The sequence below is a fragment of the Phodopus roborovskii genome, unplaced genomic scaffold, assembly GCF_943737965.1.
Source record: "Phodopus roborovskii unplaced genomic scaffold, PHOROB, whole genome shotgun sequence".
In the NCBI taxonomy this organism is placed as follows: Eukaryota; Metazoa; Chordata; class Mammalia; order Rodentia; family Cricetidae; genus Phodopus; species Phodopus roborovskii.
The window spans coordinates 13,820,208-13,846,786 of record NW_026126409.1 but is presented as its reverse complement, the minus strand read 5'-3'; the positions used below and the strand labels follow the sequence as shown (position 1 = coordinate 13,846,786).

The window sequence follows — 26,579 nt, the reverse complement described above, 5'->3', positions numbered from 1 at the left end:
CTGGCAGTAGACACTGAGTGTCCTTTCAGAGAAAATCCAAGAGGCTGGTGAAGAAACAAGCCAGCATCCCTCACGGTGACCTCTTAGCAAGCCTGCTTTAAGGCTCAGCAGGCTGCCATGACAACCAAGCCTGCAGCTCCTGCCCTGCTACCTGCCTTGACCACCTCACCCAGGGGACAGGAGTCCTTACTGGCAGTCTTCTGGGGAGCCTACACTAAAGTCCCCTCCTTCCCAATGCTGACCTGCTGCTTTCTATTCAATGACAATTCAACATAGCTCTAATAGACCCCTGATCTATACTTCCAACCCAGCATCCCAACCTGGACTTCCATCACTTTTATAACCCTTCTTTCCTGTATCAGTAAAAACTATAAAGTGGCTTTCGTCCCCCATATTAATTCCTGTGGCCCTCGGCCCCATACACAACCATAACCTGCTATGTCAATGACCAGTCTTTTAGTACCTTTCTAGGCCCTGCTCCACCATGCCCCAACTATGCGCAGCTGCACCTCAGCCTCTCCTGACCACGGCTGACTAATCAGTGGAACACAGACTGGGGGCAGAAAGGGCCCTTTAGACCCCAAAGCACGCCTCCATGTTAGGTAGGAAAGATGAAATTCCAGGAGGCAAAAAGGACTTGTCCCAAGGTCAACCTGAAGGCGGGGCTTTTACTGTTCATGCTCCATAGCACTTGCTCACATCTCCGGACCCATCATCACTCAGCAACACCGATACATTTTTAAGCTGCACTGAGCTGATCTCAGCATGCTACCCCAACTAGCAGAGAGGCTGTGGCTCCCAGGAAAACCTTTGAGTTAGTGCTATCTCATGGATCTGCCTCAGTCCTCTAACTGCCCTTCGGGGAACCAACCAGATGCTGGCCAAACAGTGACATGACCGTAGAGTGGGGGTGGGGGCAGTCAACTCTGCTTCAGAATGCTGAGCAGTGGCTCCAAGGACATCTAGTTTTAGGGAAATCTGTCTAATACAATGAATAAATCTCACAGGACCAAAGGGGTGGTTAAGTCAGGAAGGCTACTTGACAGTGCCCTTTTAAAACACATCTCAAAAGGACTAAATAAGATATGCAAACCCAGTAGTTCTCAAACTTCTGGCCTAGGAGCCCCTTAAACTTCACCATCAAGTCTGTGTTTTTGAGCCCAGGGCCTAGAACTTGCTAGGCCCTTGCTTTACTTCACTCGGCTCTTAAAGACCACTGACGCTCTGATTAATCTGAAGCAACAGTAGTAAAGTTAAAACTGGTTAACAATTTTAAATGTTATATTGATGTTTACCTAAAAGATGATAAATCTGTTGCATTTTACTTTCAATAACATAATCGTGAGAAATGATTCTCTTTTCCCAAAACAAAACTGGTATTTATTTTTGCACGTTGGGGAATCTCCCAGCCACTGATGACTACTCCACACTTCATCAGCTGTGGTGTGTGGCACATGGCAAGCTCCTGGAAACTGCCTCCCTTCACTTGTGAGAGAACAAGTTCAGAGATCATTAAGAAAGGCCCTGGAAATGCCCGAGTGACCTGGGAGCCCTGGGCCATACTTTGAGAACCACCCTTCTGGCTGAGATGCACAGGGCGATTGCCATGCACACAGCATGGTCTGCTGGGCACATCTCAGAGGGTAAGGAGGAGCCACACTACCTTCCGCTCCTGCCTGTGCTTTGCCTGCGGCACCTCCACGGCTCCCACTGTACTGGCCACCAAGCCTCTCATCTTTTCCTCACAGTGCGCCTTAAAGCGGGTTAGGTCATGAGAGAGCTGTGGCACAAAGAGATATGCTTTTCAGAACAGGCTCGGTGCATCCCTAGGGCTATCCTGCATGGAAGACGTGGCACCTTCTGGCTGCAGGCTGCAGCCAGCTCTGCCAACCTCAGGTACACGCACATACAAATGAGGCATGCAGGAAGGGTTCCTGCTCCTTCCCCCAGGGGGCCCCAGATGCCCTGGGGAAGAGCAAAGCCAATAGATGTACAGGGAGATCTGTGTAAGAGCACTCCATTACATCTCAAGGAGACAAGGTTTCACACACACAAAATACACTTGACTGTTCTGTGTGAGCATCAGGGGTGGGGGGGGAGGAACCTGGCATTCAGGATTGTGCTGGAACACAGCTGCTGTGGGGAAGACAGTCACCAAGCTAACATGGCAGCCTGACTGATGGGTTGGCTGGGGTGTGGTGTGCCAAAGCACGCTTCCCACAGTCACAAACACACACAGCCAGGTCCCTCTCCCCCTGGGACAAAGGTACTTCAAATAATGTTTATTAGGAATTAGACACTACTGCAACTACTCAGACTCCTTAAACCTTGAAAGCCAATTCTCCCTGCACTTGTGTGTTGCACAGGCTTGCCCCATGAGGACCCTTGTCGGCAACCCCCATCCTCCCAGCAGAAGTGGGCTCTGTGTTCCTTCCTCAATGCTCCACACTCACAGGCCATCTCCCGCTGGCATCTCTAGTGCTTCCCCTATCGAGAAAAGGTGTGGCAGTAAGTATGAGTCCACCCTGAATGCTAGAAGAACAGCCCCCTTGGCACTGCCAGAGTAGATGCCATCTTCTCGAGTCAACCAAGAGCTATTCTCTTGGGCCTGGGTGTGTGCTGCCACACAGGTTTGTAGGCACCCTGGGTGCTCCCCCTACTGGGTTACTTTGTAAGAACCTTGGATTAGGTCTGGGGACATATAGTACAAGCAGATAGGTCTATGCAGACAACTGTTACCTTGCCATTAGCTCCCCCTGCTGCAATTACAGATCCACCCCTGGACAGAGCCCAGCTGCACTCCTGACCACAAAAAAAAAAAAAAAAAAAAAAAAAGAGCCGTGTTCCTGGAGAAAGCCTGGCTGCAAGCTGGAACTATTGTCCATGGGGCTGAAATAAGTTAGAGGACATGACAGCTCTCTGGTGACAACTTACAAAAGTACAGTGATGCAGAAACTTGGGCACAACCACAGCCTCTGGCTGCTGGAGTCACTGGGGAAGCCAGGCAAGTAAGGGAGCCTATGGCTAACTGTTACAAATGTGGGCACTGGGTCTCAGATGTGGATCTCTTGTGGGCTGCCTGTCAACCTCACACAGGAAGTGTTCAGACACCGCTGTGACTGTTCATGCCACTGTGACTATTCACCCGGTCAATCGACCCGTACACCTTGCCATAGGCAACTCTGCCAACAGCGGTTGGTTACACACAAGACCAACAGATCCTTCTACACCTGGCCATAGGGGACCCCACCAACAAGAGTAGGTGACCCTGCCAGCCACAGAGGAACCCACTAACGGAGTTCACCTCAACAAGCTGTGGCCAGGCCCAGGGCCATTCTCAGTCTAATATTCACTCTTAAAGGCTTCCATGTTCCTCCCTGAACTGTAACCTCAGAAGTTATATGCCAAAACACAAAGGTTCTCTCTAGGGGAAATGGTCCAGGGTGCTAGAGCCTCACAGTTCACCGATGCCTCTCAGCCCTTTGTTTTCATGTCACCCAGCTCACATGTAGCTGTTCGCTGGCAGGACAGTGTGGGAGCAAAGCAGAGCTGTGGCTGTCCTGTCCAAAGGGACCTGGCTGGCTCACTCTGTGCACAACGGCTGCAACTGCCCAGACTGCATCAATTTAGTGCCCACTGGCATGACTCTTCCCTTCTAACCTTGTCTTTTTGAGAAAGGGTCTTTCTCTGCAGTTGTGCTTGTCCTGACACCACCCCCAGACTGGCCATGAGCTCCCAGCAATCCTCCTACTCCAACCTCCCCAGTGCTGGGATTACACTTGTGCCAACACACGGCTTTCACTGCTTTCTTAGAGTCCAGGTGGTGAGCCTGTTTAGGATGACAGAAGTGACCTTAGGATGACAGAAGTGACTTTACAAAGGGGTGACCAGATCCTTCTGTGCTCCAAACCAAAAGACTACTTCAGCAGTACCCTATGCTCCTCAAACTGCACATGGATGACCGAGAAATAACCACCTAAGTGTGTGACTCAAAACACATTTCCCAGTTCTGTTCCCGGGAGAGCGGAACACTGTCCATCATGCCGACGAAGCACATACTTGCTTTTTGTGGCTGCTGCGCAGGAAGGACCTGGGGAGTCCATTCTTGCACTCTGAGTCACTTTGTTCCTCATAGCTTTCGAACTCACTGGAACTCCATCCATATTCCAGGGAGCTGTTTCCACCTTCGTCTCCGTTTTCCACGTCATCATAAATCATTTCATCTGCGTGCACAGACCAAGGTGAAATTAGATTAAATCTGAGTTCATGAGCTTGCTGAGTTAGTTGCCTTTTCACCTACAGTCCAGATGGAGGCTGGCCAGCACTGCTCAGGAACAATGCAGATGTCACTAAGGGCACTAGCTCTCAGAACCTCCTCCACATGGACAGTGACTGGAATCTGAAGATGCACTGCGGGTGTTTCTGGCACGTTGCCATAGCACCGGCATCCTAGGGATCCAGCCTGACTACAGCATGCTAAATAATGTGCTGGCCATCATGAACTTTCCACGGAGGGAGAGCTTCCTTTGCATATGGGGCATGCAAAGATTAGACAGATGGGCGATAAGCAGAGAGAAAGGCAGGCAGAGACAAGGATCTGACACCTGATGGATGGAGGACCTAAGGATGATAAACAGCTCTTTACATAGTGACTGGCGACGTAAGCTGGGACACGAGTAGGGCCCACTTCTCCCTGGAATTATGCACGGTGGAGGGCCCTCACTCCCAGATGCTGAGCGGCCTGGCTAGCACACTGGGGCAGGCAGGGAGGGCCTCTGCATTTGAGTGAAACACCTGATTTGGGAGCCTGGATGGTTAGAATATTGTAATCTCACCTCCTTAACTATCTCAAGTGTTTGATCTCAAGTTATGATTTTTACAAACAGGTGCTAGAGTCGCCTCCACCGAATCAATCTTTCCTCCCCTGCTCCACTTCTCTCTCTCAAATCTGTCACCACAGTCCTGCTTCTGCCACTTGTCATACAATAGCTTTGGTTTCTCCTGACACTTCTTAGCATCCTGGCCCCTGTTTCACACTTTCCCGTGGTCACGGCATCCTTTCTGCCACCCTCTGCTACTGTCCTCCAACGAACTGGGCTGGAGCTCACTACTCCTCAGTAAATTTTGAACATAGGCCTTTATCTCGATAACTTCGTTGTTAGAAATCTGTCCTGAGAGTTTTTAAGATTACTAAAGTCAACATGTGCTGTGATTTACAGTCTCACTTCATCTTAGAGGGTTTTGGAGATAATGATATAATTATTTTTAGAGTTGTTTTAAATCTCTAAATATTTGTTATTCATTCATTCACTGTAAAGCTGGGGACTGAACCTAGGGCCTTGAACATACGAGAGCAGCACTTTGCCACACTGCATATTCCCATACCTTTATCTTTATTATTGGGTTGCACTAGTTACGGAGCCTTGAACTCGTTATGTAGGTTGGACTGGCCTTCAACTCACCTAAGCTCAGGCTGGGTTTGAACTTGCAATCCTCCTACCTCCACCTCCAGAGTAGCTAGGATGACAGTTGAACATCACCAGCCTCAATAATTTGTATTATTTTTATTCTTTTAAAAATTATAGCCAGGCAGTGGTAGTGCATGCTTTTAATTGCAGCACTTGGGAGGTAGAGGTAGGTGGATCTCTCTAAGTTCAAGGCCAGCCTGGTGTACAAAACCAGCCAGGGCAACACCAAACAATTTTAAAAAAATGTTCATTTTTAAATCAGTTTTATTGGACTGTGTGGTAATGTCAGCTTGACACAAGCTAGAATCATCTGGGGAGAAAGAACCTCAACTGAGAAAATGCTCCACCAGACTGGCTTGTAGGGAAGCTTATGGGACATTTTCTTGATTGATGATTGATGTGGGAGGGCCCAGCTTACTATGAACAATGCCACCCCCAGGCTTGTAGTTACGTGTGCTATTAAGAAAGCAGTCTGAGGAAGCAGCACCCCATGATCTCTGCTCCAAGTTCCCGCCCCACCTGTCCTCAGTGTCCTCTGACAGAAAAGGACATGAGAGTTATAAACAAAAATAAATGCTTTCCTCCCCAAGTGGCTTTGGGGCATGGTATTTTTATCACAGCAATAGAAACCTTAACTAAGACAGACTGTTTATCAAAAGACATTTGCATAATACCTTTTTGGTACTTGTTAATGCTTTTGTGGAAGCATAGTGCATAATTTTAAAGTATTACAAGAACTTGATCTTCAAAGCTCTCTTTAACCAGTCATGCCAGCATTCTGCAGCCACTGAGTCTGCAGCCAGCACCCATTGATAGTGGGGAGGGCTTTGTTAACATCTCACACACCAGTTACACAGGAAACCTGTTTCAGGCCACATCTCAGATGTCACTTTCTATATGCATATGGAGCCTGCCCTGCAAGGCTACTCTGAACCTCTGATAACACCTCGAAGCAGGACACCTAATGTGTATTAGTTACACTGGCTAATAACACTGATTAGTGTGATACCTAATAGGTTGCTAGTTGGACTGGCTACACTTTGTTTACCATCATACTTCCTTTCCACATGTTTGCTTCAGCGTCGCCTGTGTCCTTACAGGCAGCTGCATCCAACTTATATTAACTATATGTGCCAATATCTGAACTCACTCTACAAACTTTCCTCGTGCTGTTTGTCATTTCCTTCTTAATTTATAAGTTCTTTCTTTCTAATAGATTGGTTTACAAGTTAAATGATGCATTGCTACGCTCTCAGGGTGATGCTCATCAAATACACACTGAATCTTTCACAGCCAGGCCAAAAAAAAAAAAAAAACCACGACAAGAGAACCAGCCACTACCCTGCCCTGCCGGTTTAGAGGGGCCCAGCTCCCATTACAGTTACCACAGCTCTGAGGGCCAGCCCACCTGTAAACCCATGAGCACAGTCAGCTGCCTCAAATGTGCCTGTGGTTCACCATGCTCACAGCTCTCCTGCTGCCTAGCGCTTCCTTTCCCTGGAGTGGGCACTGCTGCTCTGGTCTGTGAGGGTGAACCCAAGCTTCTGGCGGCTGTTGCATGTTGAAAAGACCATGCTTGGGTAGATGTGGAAGTGTAGCAGCTCCTCCCTCTTCCAATCACCCAGTGGCCTGCCACCCTTCTCCAACTGGGCGGGATGCAGTGGCTCACCTTATTCTTTTGCTGCTTTGAGATTGTCACAGCTCTACGGTCTCAATTGACATCTGCCCAGTTCTAGATCAACGTTCCATGATCCCTGCTTTGGGCTTGTATCTTTATGATCTGACAGTGTATGTTTTCCTTTAGATCTAGAAAACGGTAACCTGACCCCGCGCTTCTGTTTCCATCACTTCCTAGATGCATGTTAGAACATCTTAGTGTCTGCATTCCCAACCTCTGCTTCTGTTTTTCCTGTCTTTTGCTCTTGTGTGCATCAAGTGTTGTGAACAAGCACAGCAGCCCTCACACACACCGTACAAGGTAAGCACCAACACCATGAAGACAGGAAACAGGCATGCTGGACCTGGGGGAGCTGCACACCCACAAGTTGCTTTTGCACACAAAACAAAAGACTGTGAGACTGGACCTAAAACCCCGGTCCACACAAGTTCAAACCTGGTTCAGAGTCTGAATTTTCCCTGGGAACGTCATCGTAAATTGCTTCCTCCGGATCTGCAACAGAAGGGAAGGCATGTTAAAAAAAAAAGCAACCAGAGCCAATGAGTGTGTTACTGTAAACATGGCAGTGGTTAGGGCAGAGGGCTGGCCAACTGCGTCTCAGCAACGAGAACCACTCTGAATGAGAGCTTCATCTCAAAACGCAAAAGATGTGAAATACGACCAGCAGGGGGCACCCACTGTTTCCAGGCCGGCTCACTCATTCTGTGAGGGTTCCTCAATGTTTATCTGCAGGGCTCTCTGGAACAGGTTTAAGCTTGTGGGGTTCAGAACACAAAGGAAGGAGGTCCACAAGTCTTAGGAACAAAAGGAGTATCCATTGTTGCCACATCAACGGGGCGGGCTACACTGATGGATCCGTAACATTTTCAACTGGAGGTGAGAAGTCACCTGTGCCAGTGAGACGTCAAAAGCACAGGGCCTTTTCCCACTCTGTTATGGGGACATGAATGTTCTATGGATAAGTTTCCTGTGTGTGTGCATGTGTGTGTGTGTGTGTGTGCGCGTGTGTGTAGGGGTGTTGTAAAAATGTAACACACTATATTAGATGGTCACATTGGATCACCAATGACATTGAACCTGGTTTGAACATCAAAGTGCCTTATGTGGACATATGCTTCATATTTACTTCACATAAAGGCTTTTGAGGTTAATTTTCCAAAGTATTTGTGTTATCAATTCTGTGGAAGAACACCCAACCACAGGGTATTTATCACACTGAAAACCATGGGAGACGGGGTATAAATGAGCCGTCCCCAATGTTCAGCATGGTTATTCATCGCCATGAGGAGCGATCCAGAAACTGCAATTCTAAAGCTGTGGTGGCTGCTGGCTCATCACTGGACCTAGGCAGCTCTGGTGACAGTAATGATTACTCTTTCTGAGGAAGGACTGGGTAGCATATGCCCTAGGGTTGTTTTTAAACAGTTAATTCTTTGGGTTTGGGGATGGGCAGAAGAAACCTGGACACCATGTATCATAACAAGATGTTTATGGGTTCCTGTGATGGTTCTAAGTCAGCAGCCCCCAAAGGGCCATCACAATCACCCTAGAACCTGTGTCAGAGTCACAGTCAAAACCAAACCAAAACTTTACAAAGGACACTTGGACAATTCAGGCAGCTAAGGTGGTCTGACCTTCAAGCCAATCATATAAAAGTTACACAGAAATTAGGAGCTACCGGGCAATAAAAGGCATATCTTTTACTTCCTTAAAAATCAAAGAAACAACTGGCTAAAAACATCTCAGCTCCTTAAAACTGTGGAACCCAAAACCCGTATGCCACAGTGAGCACCACCACTGACAAAGAGTATCTGGAGGTCATCCAAGAAGAGGCGATGGTGTCTCACTAGAGAAGAGCTGATCATGGGCAGCGGGTCAGCGTTAGCTCCCCCTCCCTATCTACTGTGAAGCCAGGCTGTACCAGGAAGAAATTGCGGGAGGAGGGGGGTGCTCAGTGCAGAGCTGTGACCGCCTCAACACAGGGCAAAAGACCAATTCAGAGTCCAGAGAGACTGCTCTACATAAGCTTTGGTTAGTACTAGAGTAAATAAGAGCATTTTAAAGCTCCCAATCTGACCCCAGGGAGGAAAGGACATCCACAACCACCTTCTGTCGAGACCCAGGTGCTCAGGGGTGGGGATCCAGGTCCGGGGTCAGTGGTACTTACTTTCCATCCATGCCGTGTTGGCAGGGTCAGCTGCCCACCGGGTCAGGGCATTGCTTTCTTGGCTGCCTTGATCGCCACTGGAAGTAAAGACATCATGAATTCAGATCATGGAGAAGCATCTCAAGTCATGGGGGTGGGGGCTCGGTTACCACCTATAATATTCATGTGTGTATACACTATTGTTTTTTGGTTTTTTTTTGTTTTGTTTTGTTTTTTTTGTGTAGATCATCCCAGACACAACTACAAGAATTCCAAGTTCAAGTTTATAGACATAACTCTAACAGTGATCATACACACAGCAGTGTCAGAAGTGTTTTATTTTCCCTAAAGTCACACATGATGCACTGACTGTGCAAGGCCTCAGTCTTCTCTTTCCCCAGAACAGGCTGGCAGGGGGAAAGCCCCAGGACCACAGAGCTACCTACACCCACAGGGTGATAGTCACAGGCTGACAGGAATCCGGACTTTGCTCTTACACAGTATGAAGCTACTGTGATGCTTCCTACAGAGAATGACAGGAAGGAGTTCATTGGACACATGAATTATCACTGTAAGGTCTCAACCTGTTGATAAAAGGGTGGCAGGGTGACAGGCCCCAAGACACCCACCTCCTGCAGGGACAGTAACAAAGGCAACTGCCCAGCAGTACAGAATTCTTGAAGAGTCAAGAAATAGGGTGACTAGCTAATGCAGAAAGACACAGAGGGCTCCAAAAAGCCAACACAAGCAAAGAGAAGGGTTAGTTTGGAGTCACTGAAGAAACAACCAGCCTGTCAGGGCAGGGACACACAGCTGAGGCCCCTGCCTGCACTGTCCCTCCATTGTTAGAAGTTCTAAGGAAATGTGCATGTAAGATCCCAAGAGAGGGATGGGGGTGACACACTCCACAGATACCTCATTCCAGACAGCATTGTACCCTGTAGGAACCACTATTTTCTACTGAGGCCATATCAAGTGTCCGTGCTAAATAGAGGAGTGACTCCTATCCCTTAAGAATGGCAGAGCTCTTAGAGCAGAGCCTAGCATAATCATCATTAGAGACACCAGAGAGACTTCATCCAGCAACTGACGGGAGCAGATGAAGACCCCACAACTAAATACTTAGAGGAACTTAGGGAGTCCTATGGGGGTGGGGGGGAGGCCTGGATGAACCAGAGAGGTCAAGGACACCTGAAGAATACAGCCCACAGAATCAAATGCCTAGGACTTAAGTGGGCTCACGGAGATCAAGGCGCCTGCGTGGGTCTCACCTAAGTCCTCGGCACATAAACTACAGTTGTGTAGCTTGGGGTTCTTGTGGAACCCCTAACAGAGGGAGTGGGGGCCTGTCTCCGATTCTCATACAGACTTGAGGTGAGAGTATGTGCCTGGTCTTATTGTTGCTTGCCATGCTATATTTGGCTGATGTCCCTGGGAGGCCTGTTCTTTGCTGAGGGGAGGTGTAGGTGAGGGTGGAACTGGGGGTAGGGTGAGGTGGTAGGGAGAGACCAGGGGAGGGGAGGGAGGAGAAAGTTAGTATGTAATATATGACAGAAGAATAAATTTTAAAAAGGATGAAAAAAGAATGGCAGAATGCTCATCTCAATGCTATGATGGGCAGGCGATTAAAAACTTGGTAACTGCTCACTCTGTTAATGCTCCATTTAACATATTCACTATTTCCTGGAAAAGGGTTAACTACGGGGCAACAGCAGAAAGTGAGACCATGGGAGGGAACCATATTAATGTGCATGGATGTGTACACCCGACAGAGTCAGGAACTGGTCCTGTGCTTGGTGATGAGGAAGGGGACAGCAGACAGGTATGACCACAGGACACAGTCAGAAAACGATCCTGTTTGGTGGGATGGTGGGGGGTGAGGCACCCTACAGCAGACACCCACACATGTGCACACAGGGCAGAAATGGTCCTTCGATGACCAGGTTGGACTACATGGGTAAGGGAGGGAGGCTTCCACTTCCAATGACATCTGAACAGTCATTTTTCTCCTGTTTTTGTTGGTGGCAGCATGTGTGCACTATGTGTGGAAGCCGCCCATTGACACTGGCTGTCTCTTCCATTACATTCTACCTTACTACATGAGATAGTATCTCTTACCAGGCACTCACTGATCCAGCTAGACTGGCTGCCCAGCAATCCCAGGGGATTCTCCTGTCTCAGCCTCCCCAGGGCTAAGGTTACAGGTTTCTGCTCTGCGCCTGGTTTTTATGTTGCTACCGGGGGTTGAATTCTTGTCCTCACATTTGAGTGGCAACCACTTCACTGACTAAGCCATCTCTCCAGCCCTGGATTTGGTTTGGGGAGACAGTATCTCACTATGCAGCCTGGTCGAGAACTCATCACTGTTCTGTCTCAGTCTCCATGGTGAATGAGACTAGCTACTAACTCTAACCACATACAGAACTGTGGTTTTCAGAAAAACAAAAACAAAAACAAAAACAAAAAAAAACAAAACAAAACAAAACGGTGCCTGTGGGCCTGCTTTGTGCCACTCCTGATAGAGTCCTCGCCACGTGACTGTTTCACTCCAGAAATTCCAATGATTTCTAGGATTTCGAGTTCAGGATCCTCCAATCCTTAATGACTAAAGGGAAGGCACAGTGTGTTAAGACCAGCAGTAGCCATGCAGGGGTTGAATCAGGCCTGGTGAATCAGAGAGGACACAGCTGGCCACCATGTCACATCTGGCACTGATGCTGAAGAGATAGTGCATACTTGGAAGCTGTGGCTCCTGTAAGGGCCTAGAAGCAGGTAAGACCCACAACAGTAGCGCCTGGGGGTCAAGGCAGTGTCTTCCTGCAGCTCAGGTGGCCTGAGAGTCCAGTGGGGTGAGTACCAACACAGAAGACGCAGAGTTAGCGGAGGTACCTGTGCGGAAGGTCCTCAGAGCTTAAGGAATTGCACTGTCCATCTCCCAAAACTTCTGCTGCTTCTGCCAAGAGAAAAGATGGACAGCGGTTCACACCTGACAAAAATGTTTCCCCAGCTGACTTTTAATCCGTAAATGACTTCATGTTTCTTTCTCACCCGCAACAGGCTCGTGCTACCACGGATTAGAAAATGTTCAGCTCTCAGATAAAATGTGTTCACAGCAGGATCGTGACAGACGTGAGGTACCAGGTCTGTGAGACAGACCAAATGCAAACACACATGATATATGGGGAGGAAGCACAAGCCATGTCAGGTGGGGAGACAGTGTTCCCCAAGGGCTCAGGTACTGAAGTCACAGCTCCCCAATTTAAAGCGATCCAGTCGCTGAGGGGTGACTGATACCACCACAAAGGCTGGCTCTGACACCAAATGTTAACCATCAATGTGGTCACAATTTGATGGCATTACTGGAAAGCGATGAAGACCTTTGGAGGTGGAGCTTAGTCTGAGAAAGCAGGCCACAGGGTGACAATGCCCTTGGGGGCATCTTCCCAAGGCCTCTGTCTCTAACGGCTTCCTGGCCGCCATGATGGAAACAGCTTTGTTCCATTTATGCTTTCTTCCACCACTCTGAGAAGCTCTGCCTCACAGCAATGCACCCTGTGAGCATGGCGGGATGAACCCTCGAGAGCCACAAGCCCCCTTTCTCCTCTTTAAAGCTAACGAGGCACACTCACGGTTCTGAGTTTTTATGACGTCGCTACTTGATTTACAACATGGGCACCTGGTGAACCCAAGTGACACAGTGGACGGAGAAGCAGTGAAGTGTGATCAACCAAACTTCCTCCTCACACAAGTTCTGTCCAGGCACTCTCGGGTCGGGCTGGCAGTTCCCTCCCATATCTGATGCACACAGACACATACTCGACACTTTCCCATGCCCACTGCACTGTTGTGTGCAAGAACCTGCTTCGGGGGAGTAAGGTGAAGAGTGCGCATGGATGGGAGGTGGGGCACCTCGGCTCTCTGGCCAGCAGAGGGCCAACAGTGATGGGAGTCCTTCTCCAGGCCTGGCTCTCCCCAGGTTGCCAGGCCTGAGCTCCAGCTGGGCCACCAGCTCTGGGAGACATGGGGGGACTTGAGGATATGGGCCTGAGAAAGCTTTGGGGAACACAGCAGCCCCTCCTCTAGGGCAGAACATGGGTACCAGGAGTCCAGAGACCAGCAGAACTCAAAGGGCCCCTCAAAGGGCATCCCTGCTGAGTGCTTCCTTCCCCCACCTCATGGGTCTCTACTTCTTTCCAGGGAACACCATCGGGATACCCTAGGTGAGACCCAAGTTCTTCTCACACTTGGGGAGGCTCTGAGGCAGAATTCTGATTCATGCGTATGTGAAAAGTTCACCAGGGATTCTTTCCTTTACAGTCAGTAACCCAGAAAACAATCTTTACAGACAACTTAGCTCTGAATACTGGAAACAACAGAAGATTCTAAAGAGATATGTTTCCTGCTGAAATCAACCATAAATGCTAAGGCTAGACCACAACCTGCAGTGCGTCCTCCCTGTCTAATGGAGCAGCAGCTGTCTAACACTGACGATCTTTGCTGTCAAAGAAAACATATCCATATACCCAGCGTCTCGTACAGGTACTTAGGGCAGATGAGGCAGGAGGATCATGAGTTCTTGACTACCTAGGCTGCAGAGTGAATTCAAGGCCAACATGGGCAGCTTAGCGAGGTCTAGTCTCAAAACAAGAAGGCAAAAAAGCTGTGATCATGGCTCACTGGCATAGTGCTTGCCTGGCATGCTCAAGGCTCCAGGCTCAAACTCAGTACTGAGGGGGAAAGAAAAAAAAAATCTATCATTTTAAAGGGATGAATAACTCAACACCATTTAAAGTGCTTTATTTAAAATATAATTTGCCATTTTAAACAATTTATTCTGCTTATGCATTTATGTACTTATTTGTTTGCTTTGTATAAGCACTAAGTCCCAGAACTCAAGGACAAGGTGTGCATGTTTGGCCCTCTACCACAGAGAGGGTTAGAGACCCCGTTCTGAGGTGTACAGATGAGATGGCAGGACACGTATACACTCTAGAACAGTGACAGTAAGTTACAGAGCGCAAAGCTGGGGACAGCTCTAGGGTAAAGGCCATCCATATAAGCTCTCCTTGATGTGCAGAGGTCAGAGGTTTCAGAACACACAGCTGCCTCCAGGTTGTCCCTTCACTGCCCCCGAATGGTTAGAGGAGGGAATAGCTTGGGCTCACTTTCCAAAATTGCAGACAAATAACTTAGGGTGGGAAAGCGCCCTGTCGCTATGTGAAGCTTTGAGTCCCCTACCTTCCTCTTCTACCGACTCAGCTCGGATGATGACCGGACTGGAGTAGGCAGGCAGCAGCAACGGCAGGTTAGATGGGACAGCATAGCCACATGGCACAGGCACAGAGTAACCGCTAGGCACACGCAGGCCCACCCCTTCCTCCTCTGTACTGGCATCTGGAGATGGTGGTTGGTCCTCCTGGAATGGCGTGATGTCAATGACAGAATATGGATTCACTCTCGTTGGGACCACAAGTTTTGCAGGCTCAGCCTCAGAGGCAGGTTCAGCTCCAGTTTCGTTTGCTGGAGGACAGAGGGAGACAAGTTAGCAAACAAGGTGTAAAGGGAGTATGTGGTCCCCTGTGGCTGTAGCAAGGGCATGGGAACCTCAGGACCCCCAGCATTCCCAGATCACCACAGAAGGCTGTGGGGCCAGGTCCATGTGCTACACTGTGGGAGGGTGTGGTGTTGGCCTCACCCCTGGGCACAGATGGTAAATACTCTGCCCAGAGGCTCCTGGGACAGTGTATTGAACAAGAAAACTATATAGAGAGGTTTGGCTGGGGACTAACGAGCAAAGTTCCAGATCTACCCCTACACTTGAAAAACATGAACTCACACAGGCAATCCATCCCAGCTTATGAACGGTGATAAAATGGCAAGTGATGTCTCTTAAGAAATAGCAGACTTTTGTCTCTAAACTATAAGTGGAGGGTTAGAGTCACAAGAATAGAAACTGAAGGAAAAATGAATAAAATAAAAAAAAAAAAAAATCAGCCAAAGCTGATCACAGAGCACAGAGGCGTAGACTCCTCTGATCCCCGAAACTGTACTTGTCATGATTTACACATGAAGCCCACCCACCCCCTCTCCCACCCCAAGGCTTATAGGACGCAAGCTTGGTCCCCAGCTGGTGGTGCTACGAGGCGTGAATGGATCTTGGTAACCCTTGGATGAGCGCCTATCTGAATAGGGACGGGAAGGTGGAACCCGGCAGTGGAGAGGAGGTCACTGGAGTTGCACATGTATGTCACTGAAGGAGCTACCTCGCCTCAGCTTTCCTCTCTGAGTCTCCTTCTGCTTCCAGAATGGTGGCAAGCTAGGAGCTCACTTTGCTCTCCTACACTACGGGCCCAGACTCTGTACAGTGTGTGAGCCCACACACACCTCACATTCATACCTCAGGGACCTTGTTACAGGGATGGAAACTGCCAGAGCTCTGTAAGTGTGGAGGGGCCAGGGTGCCTCCTGCAGGACCTGCGCAGCAGGGCTGTGTGACTGACCTGCAGGGGCGGTGGTCTCGCCTGCAGCACCTGCTTCAGCACCTCTGGTCCCACGCGCCGATGACAGGGCTTGCCGATCAGCTTCAGGGACCTCATCTCCACTATCAAATTCAAATAATTCTCCCTCTTCCTCTTCATTGTTATTGGTGTCATATTTCACTTCATTTTCTGAAGTTTAAAATAACATAAATCACAATGCTGACATTTGCTTCCCGAACGGCATTTGTACCTCCCTGGGAAGGACAAACCCCAGGAGATGCATCAGGAGAGGGGGAGAGCCTGAGCCCGGCCCCTCCCTCAGGGGAGGGGGCGCTGGCAGCATCACTAGAGATGGCAGCAGGACTTTGGATCAGAGCTATAATGTCCTTTGGCAGGCATGTCACCACAAGGTAGAAAGAAAAAAGAAAAAGAACACAGGGAGAGAAGAACAGGAAAAAACACCATCGCTTGCATGTGAAGAATGTGCTGTAACTTGGGATCTAGGAAAATATGCTCTCCTTGCCACACTAAGACAAGAGAAAGAGAAAAGGCCCTGATTTACCAACAGTCCCCATCTTTTGGACAAGCCCGTAGTCTCGATCTTCACGATGGCACGCCTCACATCATCCCCCGGCAGAACCAATTGCCACGTAATGTCTGCCCCACAATTACAATGGTTCCAGACTGCTCTTTTGTCCGGGGTGGGGAAAGAAAGCAGCTCTGAAATAAACACATTTTACAGCACATGGGGTCTCTCAGGCGGGGCAGAGTTTAGCAGCAAAGACCTTGCCTAGCATTCAGACTGCTCTGGGTTCTACCCCAGCACTGTCTTCTTCTCTGACGTATGGGGTAGCACATCTCCTTGGTGAAACGCAATTGTCACATGGTTATAGGGACGTCCAGCAAACCAGCTAGTGGACTGGAGAATATATTGTGACCCATAAAGGTACAGCGTGTACGGAAGAGAATCGCAGGTTGTGTAGCCCTTGCCCGAGGCAGTGAGACATGTGACTGAGGCTGAGCTGCCTGCCAGAGAGAACTTGCCGTGTAATGGAAGAATTCAAATGGGGCAAGGTATATGGAGATGATGCCACCCTCTGCCTTGGCCTCCGATTTTCAGGACAAATGGGAAAAGGAAGAAAGAGATGGAGGTGTAGGCTTTTACAGACGGCGGGATGAAAGGAAGTCCAAGTGGCATCTTTTTCTGAAGAGCCCTTCCTGGGGTCCAAAAACCTGGGGAGCCCACAGGTAGAATCAGACAGCAAAGGACAGAGTAAGACAAAGTGCTAGTGGCCCTCCGATCTGACTTCCACCACAGAGGAAGGGGAAAATCTTTGATGATGGGAGTCTTAATGATGACATAGACAGGAAACCATAAAAATCGGGCAACACTCTGCACCTGAATAGCTTGTGCTGGCAAAGACTTTTGAGATCGTGGCTTTCGAGGCGGTGGGACAGGGCAGTGGATGGGATGGAGCTGAGTGCGGTGGGAGCAGAGAAGCCTAGGGAAAAGACCACTCACCCCTCGAAACAAAAGCTGAGTGTCCTGAACAACATGAGGGAAATCGGTCCATGGTGGAGTGGGCTATTAGGCACATTTGGTTATTGCTAGCTGAGGTCCCCTTTAGTATCAGGGACTGGGAGACAACAAAGAAGGGTTAAGCCTGACTGGAGCAACCAGACACTGGATCGGCCGTGTTGGAGCTCATAGGACTGTGTCCACAGGAGAGTTAAGAGAGAGGCTGATTCAGCATGGGCGGCGGGAGTAGAATATGCCTTTACTGGCCTTGCAGGGCCTCACACTGGGGTTGGTCCCTGAGGCTCTGGCGGGTCTGAATAACACAGACTGGCATGTAAATCAGGTTCGTGAAGCACTGAGGAAGGAAATCAGGAACAAACAGAGCAGGCAGGTGGGTCTGTCCAGGTCACCCCAAGGCAAACACGGCATGACTGTGTAAAGCCATAGTTCCGGGTGGGGGAGGGGTCAAAGGGAAGCTGAAAGCTGTGCTAGTGAGCTTATGGAAGGCATTTGGGCTTCAACAGTGGTAGAAGGGAAATGGCAAAACAGTACTGCTTGACCTAGGGGTGGAGTATTATCCCCCACCACCAAAGTGTGTGTTGTGCCTTTCTCCCCTACAGGGCAGTATAGCAGGGATGGAGACTGCCCATCCAACCTGGGGTCCTTTCAGCCGCCCAGTGTGGCTGATGGAAAGGCAAGCACACCAACGCTGGCTGGCAGCCCACCGCAACCAGGGAGCCCGCTCCAACAGCTGGCACAGCTGGGCAAAACTGGCCTAACCAAGACCACCAGTAGTGGGGACGAGTTCAGTGACACCCCCCGCCCCATGGCAGCAACAGCTCCAGGATGAGGAGCCTGGATGGCTGGAGGTGATTACAGAGGTCTAGAAGTAATGTGTCCCATCCACACAGCTGTACCCCACACTGTTCTCCCCATAAAACAACGGAGCTAAGTGACGGGGTCACGTACTATACTAGACCTGACTGAGGTTCCATTTGCAGTACCACCTTCACAGTCCCAGACTATTTGGCACTCACTTGAAAAGACCCTCCAGAGGTCCCACCCACCCCATGTAAGAGTTTCTAACTCACATACTCACTGCCATGTTAGAATCCTATGGTCTTAACAGAGTGAAGCTGTTCCTGATCATGTCACGTAGTAACACCCATCCCTTCCCTCACATCGACTGTCTCCTTCTCACTCCTGATGACTGATGGCCCCTCCTCTCTGTATTTTCCTTTCTTCTCTGTGTGTGTGTGCGTGCGTGTGTGTGTGTGTGTGTGTGTGTGTGTGTGTGTGTATGTGTGTGTGTATGTGTGTATGAGTGTGTGTGTGTATGTGTGTATGAGTGTGTGTGTGTATGAGTGTGTATGAGTGTGTATGTGTATTTGTGTGAGTGTGTGTATGAGTGTGTGTATGTATGAGTGTGATGAGTGTGTGTGTGTGTGTGATCTAGTGAGCTTCACTACGTTATATACCACTGAAGAAAACCAAACCTCTTTCCTCCACTAGCAATTGTTAGTGCCTATAAACCCTCATGGAGAGGAGGGCTGGAGCTTGTCTTCATATCCTATGCTTCCTGGGTAGAGAACACCCCAACAGGTGAGCAAGTTCCTAGTCTGAATCTTCACCCATGCCAGGGTCCCCTTGTAGAGCCAGTGTCACTGCCTTTTCACTGGAATCTTCTGTCTACCCAGTTCACTACAGTGGTCCTTCATGGCATCTCCAGATCTTAGATGTTGGAAACAGCTGCCTGCATGTGTGTTCTTTGTGATGCGCATGTGTCTCCGCATAGGCCCACAGCTCACATGCAGCAGACAGAGTGGGACAGGAGGATAAGAGCCAAGCATGACAAAGGTAAGCCCTTTCCAGCCCACACCTGCAGGGTACTGGACACACAGAGGAATGGCCAGTCTCACGGCCACAGCTCAGTCTGACCTTCAGACCTTGTCCCCTTCTCCATCTGCAGGGTGGGTACCAGTATCCCTGACAGTCTTCAAAAGAAAGCAGCCAAATGGCCCCTTCTTGTGTCTCTGTCATCTGAGCAGATTGGACAGGACGCCCAGCTTAGCCTTGAGCCGCCCACAGGGGAAGGAAGCAGGAACAACAACACTGCCTCTGTCCACTCCCAGTGCTCAAGAGGTTGCCAGTTCCTGAGGGAACATGACTGGAAAGCAAAGTTTATTCCCAACTCCCGTATGTGGGCTACACATCACCTCGGGTGTGACCCCAACTGGATCAAGCAAAAGAAACCTCTTGGAGTCCAAGATGCTGAAGACAGATCACAGGTGGCTAGCTCACTGCCATCGCACAGGGGCACTGCCATCGCACAGGGGCACTGCCATCGCACAGGCTCACTGCCATCGCACAGGGGCACTGCCATCGCACAGGCTCACTGCCATCGCACAGGGGCACTGCCATCGCACAGGCACACTGCCATCGCACAGGCACACTGCCATCGCACAGGGGCACTGCCATCGCACAGGGGCACTGCCATCGCACAGGGGCACTGCCATCGCACAGGGGCACTGCCATCGCACAGGCTCACTGCCATCGCACAGGGACACTGCCATCGCACAGGGACACTGCCATCGCACAGGGACACTGCCATCGCACAGGGGCACTGCCATCGCACAGGGGCACTGCCATCGCACAGGGGCACTGCCATCGCACAGGGGCACTGCCATCGCACAGGCTCACTGCCATCGCACAGGGACACTGCCATCGCACAGGGACACTGCCATCGCACAGGGGCACTGCCATCGCACAGGGGCACTGCCATCGCACAGGGACACTGCCATCGCACAGGGGCACTGCCATCGCACAGGGGCACTGCCATCGCACAGGCTCACTGCCATCGCACAGGGGCACTGCCATCGCACAGGGGCACTGCCATCGCACAGGGGCACTGCCATCGCACAGGGACACTGCCATCGCACAGGCACACTGCCATCGCACAGGGACACTGCCATCGCACAGGGGCACTGCCATCGCACAGGCGCACTGCCATCGCACAGGGACACTGCCATCGCACAGGGGCACTGCCATCGCACAGGGGCACTGCCATCGCACAGGGGCACTGCCATCGCACAGGGACACTGCCATCGCACAGGGGCACTGCCATCGCACAGGCTCACTGCCATCGCACAGGCGCACTGCCATCGCACAGGCTCACTGCCATCGCACAGGGGCACTGCCATCGCACAGGGGCACTGCCATCGCACAGGGACACTGCCATCGCACAGGGGCAAAGCGCAAACCTCAGGCCCCATCTATATTGCAGCATGAACCTTCTCCTTCCTGCTCCATGACAAGCAGTAGCGATTAGAGATTCTGAAAGCAGGAATCCTCCATCAGAACCCTGAGGGCTACCAGATGCAAGGACACCTCTATCGAGGCAGATCCCTACCTGCAGGTGCAGGAGGTGAAGGCTCTTCTTGGTCCATGCTGAGCCTTGCCTCCTTTCTCCACGCTCGGCCAGCATCAGGGGACAGGCGCCCCTGCAAGCAGAAACACTGTCCGTCAAGTTGGCATAAGAAACTTTCCCAGGACACATCAGTTGGTTCTTTCTAGAAACAACCTGCAACAGGAAAGAGGTCACTGTAACTCCCAGCTGTTATGACAGAACTTAACCATCTATTAGCTGCAAATCTCCCTCGGAGGGACAACCCAGAGCAAAGCAAACAAAGGGTTCTCAGTGTGCTGGACTTCACCTTGAACCACAGCCAGGAATTTGTTTTGGAACCCGAGGCCCTGGCCAGAGCCCTCTCAACTGACACCACAGCAGGTTTTTGCTAGATTTCACACCATGTTCTAAGGGGAGAAGTCAACACATACACCAAACAGGGTCTCCTCTTCCTTCAGACAAAACCTTAGCAGTGTTAACTGATGTTAACTAACGTTCCCTTGCAGAAGCTGCAACTACAGTCAACACTTTGCAAGGCTGCTTACTCACCAGAACATCAAAGGACCATAGAGAGCTGGAATACTCCCAAGTCCAGAGTCCAATTATCTTGGGCTATTTTAACCTCTAAAAAGCCATTTGCCGCCCCCCTCCCCGACCATGTGTGACCTACCATCCTTGTTAGCTAAACATAGAACAGACACTGTGATGGCTTGAACGAAATGTCTTCCATAGACTCATAGGGAGTAGCCTTATCAAAGGTGGGGCCTTGCTGGAGTAGGTGTGGCCTTGTTGAAGGAAGTGTGGCATGGGGGCTGGACTTTGAGGTTTCAGAAGCTCAAGCCAGGCCCAGTGTCACTCTCTCTTGATGCTGCCTGCCGATCCAAGATGCAGAACTCTCGGCTATTTCTCCAGCACCATGCCTGCCTGTGTGCTACCACCATCCCCACCATGATGAAAATGGACTGAACCTCTAAATATGCAAGCCAGCCCCAATTAAATGTTTTCCTTTATGAGAGTTGCTGTGGACATGGCATCTCTTCACAGTGATAGAGCACCCGCTAAGGACAGACTCTTGGCCTCCACCACCCCAAAGATGGCATTTGTATACCATCAAACAACACCAGAGGCCTAGAGCAGGTTTCTCTACTGTGCTGGAACTCACCTACCTGGGATAACCAAGTGCCTTCATTCATAACTTCCTTTGTTGTTGCTATAAAAACATGTCTGGAAACTGCTACCACACAGGGACAAGAATCTGCTCCCAGCCACAAACACTCACATTTGCTCCAGAATAACCTCTCATCCCCTTCAAGATGAGGACTGGCGTTTTGTAAAGCCTGTTCCCCACCAGGGACAACGCTGACGTTTTCCTAACCGCCCCTGGAGTCGGCAGGGCCTGGCTCCACGGGCTGCTTTTCTGCCCTGTCTGCTCTCTGTGCTTCATTTTCTACACGCACTAGAAAAGCTGAATCTGAGAAATGCTGTATTGTGAGAAGGGTGGTCTGACCCACACCAAACCACTCAACACCCTCCCTACATTCTACCAGAACAGCGGGAAGAACAGCAAACTGCTTTGAAGCCTTCTCCATATACTTCTGTCCCACGCTGGACATGTGTATGCAATGCCCCGTGAGTGACAGCCCTGCCTCTTCACCCCTGGCTCTCCACATACGTGCTGCTCAATGACAAGGACACAGTAGGCAAAGCTTTGCACCTCACCTAAGATGCCAAACCAGTCCAGTGAATTCTTCCACCCTAATTAGCAGGCCTGGTGTTGGCTTTGGCACTTCTGGTAAAGCCAAACCATGTTCTCAGGGCTGGGTGCCCATGGCAAGGCCATCATCTGCCAGGATACTGAGCCCTGCCTACCAACTTTGCATGTGCTGTCTGATACAAGCCTCTTAACATTGTCCCCATGCAACTTTGGCCATATGGCTCCACCCTATCCTCATGGGCACTAGAAGCCACTGAGATGCCCACCTGAGTGGCTAAACCTCTTCGGTGACTACCTGTTGTCTCTGAAACCCATGTCACTCACCACCACACAGCACTTCAGGTGTGGGCTCTCTCTGCCACACATGTGGTGAGCTACAGTCAGGCTTGACTGCCTTACCATTGATAGTGTAACTGCACCATAGCTCTGAGAGCAGACCCTATTATTTCAGATGAAGACACTACAGCTTGAGGACTTGCAAGGCTCACTAGGGTGATAATGAGGGCAAGTGTCTGGGGTACAGCCGCGGAGCCTAGGGTAGGGGCCGAAGCTCTTTGCCTGACAACAAGACCTGGACAAGTACTGAGACCTTAGTGCAGCAGCTGCTTGCCTGGAACCCATGAGAGGTGAATCTCTCTCGGGGGTGGGGGGGCTGTAGATGAGACACCCCATGCAGGTGGCAAGTGCTCATCTCAGAGTGAGGCACCTTGGCTGGACACCACAGGCACACTGCTGCCTTGATAGGCAACATCTGTGACTGATGTTGTGATCCGATGTTGACCCTGATGCTTGCTGGACACCCAAGGGTTTCCACAGGAAGAACAAAGGGACTTGTGGGAGGGCTTCTTCCTGGTAAGTGGTGGGAAGCCACGGGAAGCAAAGGACACAGCTGCATGAGACTCACCAGGAGGGGGAGGCTGCCCACTTCCACACCACCTTCCCCAGAGGAACACATGGCTATCCACATGGCTATCAGAAAGAGCCCCGCCCCATCTCCCAGAGCTCACACGACCTCATCCTTGACTTTATTCCTGGAGCCAAAACAGGTCTAGGTTACTGAGGGCTCAGGCTGGGGAAGACTCAGCTGGTCGCATGAAAGAATGAACACAGATGAGCCATGCTCTGCGGACACAGACCCAGCCCTGAGACATGCCTTTCACGTGCCCCGTGCAGATGAGAGCAGTCGGTGAGCACTTTCGAACTCTACAGTCCAGAAAGACTGGGGCCAAAGGAGCGAGCGAGCATGGCCACTGGGCACTGCTGAGAGTGTCATGAGATCCCCCAGGCTGACGTCATCACTTAGCACCAGCTAGAAACCAGAGTAGGCAGCAGTGCCTGGGGGATCCAGAAACGAGCAATGGCACCTGCATTGGTTCTGCGCGTCTCTGAGCTCTCTCTGCTGATCTGTGAGGTCGCCAGTGGCAGGTAGCAAACGCCCTTCCTGAAAGCAGGCAAAGTTGTTACTTAGATGTTGGGGATTTGTTTGAGACAAGCACACACCTTCAGGCACACTGCGCAGGGCTGTTCACCTGCAGACATCTTCTAAATCTCACTGCATGGGCTTTAAGAATACTTAAAACACATGTAGTCCCAACAGCCAGCTGCGGGCCAAATCAAACCACCCGCAACTGCTCAAGTAGAGAAAAGCAGCCAACAACTCCTACAGCCGGCACTGCCCACTGACCCAGCCAGTGTCCCCCACCATCAGCACTGACCCAGCCAGTGTCCCCCACCATCAGCACTGACCCAGCCAGTGTCCCCCACCATCAGCACTGACCCAGCCAGTGTCCCCCACCATCAGCACTGACCCAGCCAGTGTCCCCCACCATCAGCACTGACCCAGCCAGTGTCCCCCACCATCAGCACTGACCCAGCCAGTGTCCCCCACCATCAGCACTGACCCAGCCAGTGTCCCCCACCATCAGCACTGACCCAGCCAGTGTCCCCCACCATCAGCACTGACCCAGCCAGTGTCCCCCACCATCAGCACTGACCCAGCCAGTGACCCCCACCATCAGCACTGACCCAGCCAGTGTCCCTCACCATCAGCACTGCCCACTCACATGGCGAGCACAGCCCACTGACCCAGCAAGCAACACTACTGCTGCCGCCGCCTCCTGTCCGCACAGCTAAGTGCTTTCCACATGATCCTATCATCTTGCAAACTGCGTTCCTGGGTATGCTTTCACCCCAGGCTCCCTCTCTGCCCTTCTCTGCTCCCTGCCTCAGTCCACCGCTATGCTTTATCAGGAAGGAACTCACCTGGGCTTGTTGACATGAAACATGGTGTTAAGTAATTCCTAAGAACAAGGCCCTATTCACAGGCTCATGAGACACAGCTCTGGATGTGGTCCAGGTGAAGCGGACATTGTGGAGGACTCGAGAAGGAGTGAAGGTTGGGCCATGACTAGAAGGGCACAGCCAGTGGGCCTGGTCTGGTGTGAGCCTGAGAAGACCGCCTCAGCACACAGGGGAAAGCCACTGACCAATGCACCAGGAAGGCGCCCTGCCAGCCTGTGTCTCAACTGCCGCAGCCTAGGCAAAGGCCCCCAAGGCTGTCTCAGGCCTCTCCATCCACTGAGCTCCCAGGACACCCTGGCCTAGCTCCCAGGGATGGCTCTCGAATGTCCTTCAGAGCTCAGCCAATCATGTTACTGTATGTATCATTCAAACTCCAAAGAGCACAGGTCAGTAGCGGGAGACCCACTCTATCCACCTCCTGATCCCTGTTGCCCTCACAAGAGCCCACATCCGAGAGGACAGAGGACAGACAGCTGCGAGCATAGCCCCAGCCATGCATCTGAGCCATGCTGCTGGCTGGCCTGCATTATGCATTATCTCCTTCGCGGAGCCCCCAGAGGCTCCCAACAGAGGTGGGAATCAAAATAGAGGAGGCATCCAGACTAGGTCCCATGGAACTTGAAGATCAACATACCAGGATGGTGCTTTACCATGAAACAGTACCTTCCCTTGCAGCCTGGCTAGCAGCCTGGGCACCCCAATGCATGCCCAAATTGAGACCACAGCTGACATAAACCAATAATGTCTCACATGACAGACTCATGGCATCTAAACAAAACCCAAACTATATGCTGGTATCTAAATGTCTGTGTGATTCTAATTTCATGTTGACCTGGTAATGCCTTTGCAAATGCTCTTCAGGAGACCAGACGTTACATGGAAAACACCAGAGCAGAAAATCTCTCACAGAAGGGGAACAGTCACCAGATTAGAGCTGACCATCTGAACTCACAGTCTGTGCCCACACAGGCTGCTTGGGCAGCCTCTGTGGACAAGCCTTTCTCTGGCTTTCTTGTGAGGCCCTTAGGACAGTACATCAGTCCTTGGTTATCCATGGCCTGTAATGCCCCAGGCAGGCCTAGTCCAGGAAGGTACAGAACAGAAATGGGAAGTTCATGACCTGACCAGGAAACAAGCCGGAGTTCAAATAAACCAACCCAACGAGCAGAGTAAGAATAGGAAGAGGAGCAGGGGAGACAGAGAACGCTGCCCTAAGTTGCTGCTGAGCTTGGGATTTCCCAGCGATGTCACACACATGATTCTTCAAACTTTCGAAAATATCCAGGGCTGTGGTCTGTTTCCACACTTACATGTTGGGGAGCCAGCAAAGGAACAGAGGGTGTCCTGGTCGTCACATGCTTGGAGACCTCACATCTGGCTGCCAGAGAGACTCAGGTCCGCTGGACCCAAATAAGACATCTTTAATGGGAGAAGACAGCAAGGACAGGTGGGCAAGTGCTGACCAAGTCCAGAAACCAGCTCCCTAGAAGTGAGCCACCAGGCACTGTGGGAAGGAACATGCCAATCTGAAAGGGCTGAAGATCAAGGGGGAGGGTGGCTGCTGTGACTCAGGAGTAGACAGCCTGGAGTTCCAGTTCAGGACAGGGCGAGCCTTTTAAAGGAACAAAGGGTGAGGTCTGGATGGGGTCCGGGAGGAAGCTGGCCTAGGGACAGCAACATCCCCAGGAAATCTGTGTGGCTGATGACTGGGCCAAAGCTGACCTTCAGACCCTAGCTGGACTGTGAGGCCATAGGTGACCCTCCTGTGGCCTTGTAGTAACGTCCACGCTCCTCCATTGTCTGTGTAGACTCAGACTCAGAGGCAGCCTGAGGAATGCTGCCCCCTCTGATGGCCATTAGCCAGGGAT

General features: G+C 50.8%; 1 protein-coding gene across 4 annotated transcripts in view; it reads right to left on the bottom strand.

Moving 5' to 3' along the window:
• The window catches only part of Arhgef10 (Rho guanine nucleotide exchange factor 10), a 110,721-nt gene that overhangs the window by 57,895 nt on the left and 26,247 nt on the right, over positions 1-26,579 (bottom strand). The window contains exons 2-9 of one of the 4 annotated variants that reach the window (XM_051182072.1): positions 20,700-20,870; positions 15,793-15,960; positions 14,531-14,812; positions 12,182-12,245; positions 9,314-9,390; positions 7,582-7,638; positions 4,060-4,223; positions 1,664-1,780 (exon numbers count right to left, since the gene is read on the bottom strand). In XM_051182072.1, the coding sequence (XP_051038029.1) occupies positions 1,664-1,780; positions 4,060-4,223; positions 7,582-7,638; positions 9,314-9,390; positions 12,182-12,245; positions 14,531-14,812; positions 15,793-15,960; positions 20,700-20,736 (966 nt within the window). In that variant the 5' untranslated portion in view covers positions 20,737-20,870. The remainder of the gene's footprint in view (positions 1-1,663; positions 1,781-4,059; positions 4,224-7,581; positions 7,639-9,313; positions 9,391-12,181; positions 12,246-14,530; positions 14,813-15,792; positions 15,961-20,699; positions 20,871-26,579) is intronic. The other 3 variants (XM_051182071.1, XM_051182073.1, XM_051182074.1) reach the window with 3 other exon arrangements.